Consider the following 2,062-nt stretch of genomic DNA (forward strand, 5'->3'; position numbering starts at 1 on the left):
CGGCGCTACCAGAAGTCCACCGAGCTGCTCATCCGGAAGCTGCCCTTCCAGCGCCTGGTGAGAGAGATCGCCCAGGACTTCAAGACCGACCTTCGCTTCCAGAGCTCGGCCGTCATGGCCCTGCAGGAGGCCAGCGAGGCTTACCTGGTCGGGCTCTTCGAGGACACCAACCTCTGCGCCATCCACGCCAAGAGGGTCACCATCATGCCCAAGGATATCCAGCTGGCCCGCAGGATCCGAGGGGAGAGGGCTTAGATCTGCGCCCCGCACCCAACAAAGGCTCTTCTCAGAGCCACCACCTCCTCCAGAGACGAGCTCCACTCCGCCCTTCATTCTCCACCTCTGCTCACAGGAGGCGGGTTAACCCTTTCAGCACTCTAATTAGTAAGAGCAGTTCCTTTATTTAGAAAGCGCTCTCTGTATCTCCCCCCGTCTATCAGGGACTCGCTGAACGTGACCGATAACCGCCTCCATCCTCCCTGCCCACCGCCATCTCCACTCAGCTGGGGGATCGAGAGAAGGGGCGGAGCTATAGGACAAGTGCTTTACAGTGATTGGCTGATCTCCTGGCGCTTGAAATTCCCGCTCAATTACAGTCCGGTTAGAATTCAGCGGCCAAACCCTCTACAGCAGCAATGTCTGCCCGTACTCGCAGCAGGGAGGAGTGGAGGCCAGCAGCCAATCAGAGGCGCACACGGTCCAGGGAGTCGTGCACTGAGTCTAAGAATCCAATGATCCGACTTCTATCCTCGGAGTCACTAGAACAATACACGGAGTCTCTGACCGGCTGCAGCAGTATAAAGCCCCCGCAGTGCTGTCCATAGAACAGAGCGCCTCCAGCAGCGCCCCCCACTCAGTATAATGCCCAGATCAGTGCCCCCAGCCCCCCACTCAGTATAATGCCCAGATCAGGGCCCCCAGCCCCCCACTCAGTATAATGCCCAGATCAGCGCCCCGCACTCAGTATAATGCCCAGATCAGGGCCCCCAGCCCCCCACTCAGTATAATGCCCAGATCAGGGCCCCCCCTTCCTGTTCTAGTCCTCAGTCCGGTCACCACTGATCCAACACTTATTACCTATCCGACTCCGGTTCACTTGTCAGCAACTGAAGCCAAAGATCCAAACTCCCCATCTCTAGTCAGGAGCGGTAAGTGCCCCTGTGTGACGCCCGGCCCACCAGAGCACAGGACGCCTCCTCCACAGCGGAGATCAGCGGCATCGCCAGCTCCTCAGTCGTACAGACCATGTGGGGGGCTCTTAGAAGAGCCTTTGGTTCCGGGGGGCACAGCAGCAGCAGAGCCGGGCTCACTTGCTCTTGGCCGCCTTGGTGCTCTCGGTCTTCTTGGGCAGCAGCACGGCCTGGATGTTGGGCAGGACGCCTCCCTGGGCGATGGTGACGCCGCCCAGCAGCTTGTTGAGCTCCTCGTCGTTGCGCACGGCCAGCTGCAGGTGGCGGGGGATGATGCGGGTCTTCTTGTTGTCGCGGGCGGCATTGCCGGCCAGCTCCAGGATCTCGGCGGTGAGATACTCGAGCACAGCGGCCAAGTAGACGGGAGCGCCGGCGCCCACCCTCTGGGCGTAGTTGCCCTTGCGGAGGAGCCTGTGCACACGGCCGACCGGGAACTGGAGCCCTGCCCGGGAGGAGCGGGTCTTGGCCTTAGCCCGGACTTTGCCTCCTTGTTTGCCGCGTCCAGACATGGTTCTCTTCTCTGTACAGATGAGACTGACAGCCCCGCTCCGCCCGTCACCTCTTATACCCGGATGGCGCAGGAGAACTCCTCTGTGATTGGCCGAATCCAAACCCAGTTTTCAGCGCTAAATCCTGCAGCCAATGAGGAAGCAGATGACCTGGAAAGGCTTGTGAGGACACGCCCCCTTTTCTCCACCAATTGCCGGCCGCCCCCATAGCCCCGGTGTATCCCCGAGTGCCCGGCTCTGTGGATCCATCCAGCCGCTCGTCCTTCACTACCTCCTCCTCCTCAAGGGTCCAACCACTACTCCCCCCATCCTCGGTGTCCAATCACTACTCCCCCCATCCTCCTCAGTGTCCAATCACTACTC

General features: G+C 60.5%; 1 protein-coding gene across 1 annotated transcript; it reads right to left on the minus strand.

Moving 5' to 3' along the window:
- Window positions 1-1,300: 1,300 nt before the first annotated feature.
- LOC120982807 (histone H2A type 1-like) lies at window positions 1,301-1,763 on the minus strand. Its single transcript, XM_040412989.1, has one exon. The coding sequence runs from the start codon at window positions 1,697-1,699 to the stop codon at window positions 1,307-1,309; it is 393 nt and encodes a 130-aa protein (XP_040268923.1). The 5' UTR covers window positions 1,700-1,763; the 3' UTR covers window positions 1,301-1,306.
- Window positions 1,764-2,062: the final 299 nt, after the last annotated feature.

Source organism: Bufo bufo (genome assembly GCF_905171765.1).
Source record: "Bufo bufo chromosome 2 unlocalized genomic scaffold, aBufBuf1.1 SUPER_2_unloc_1, whole genome shotgun sequence".
Classification (NCBI taxonomy): Eukaryota; Metazoa; Chordata; class Amphibia; order Anura; family Bufonidae; genus Bufo; species Bufo bufo.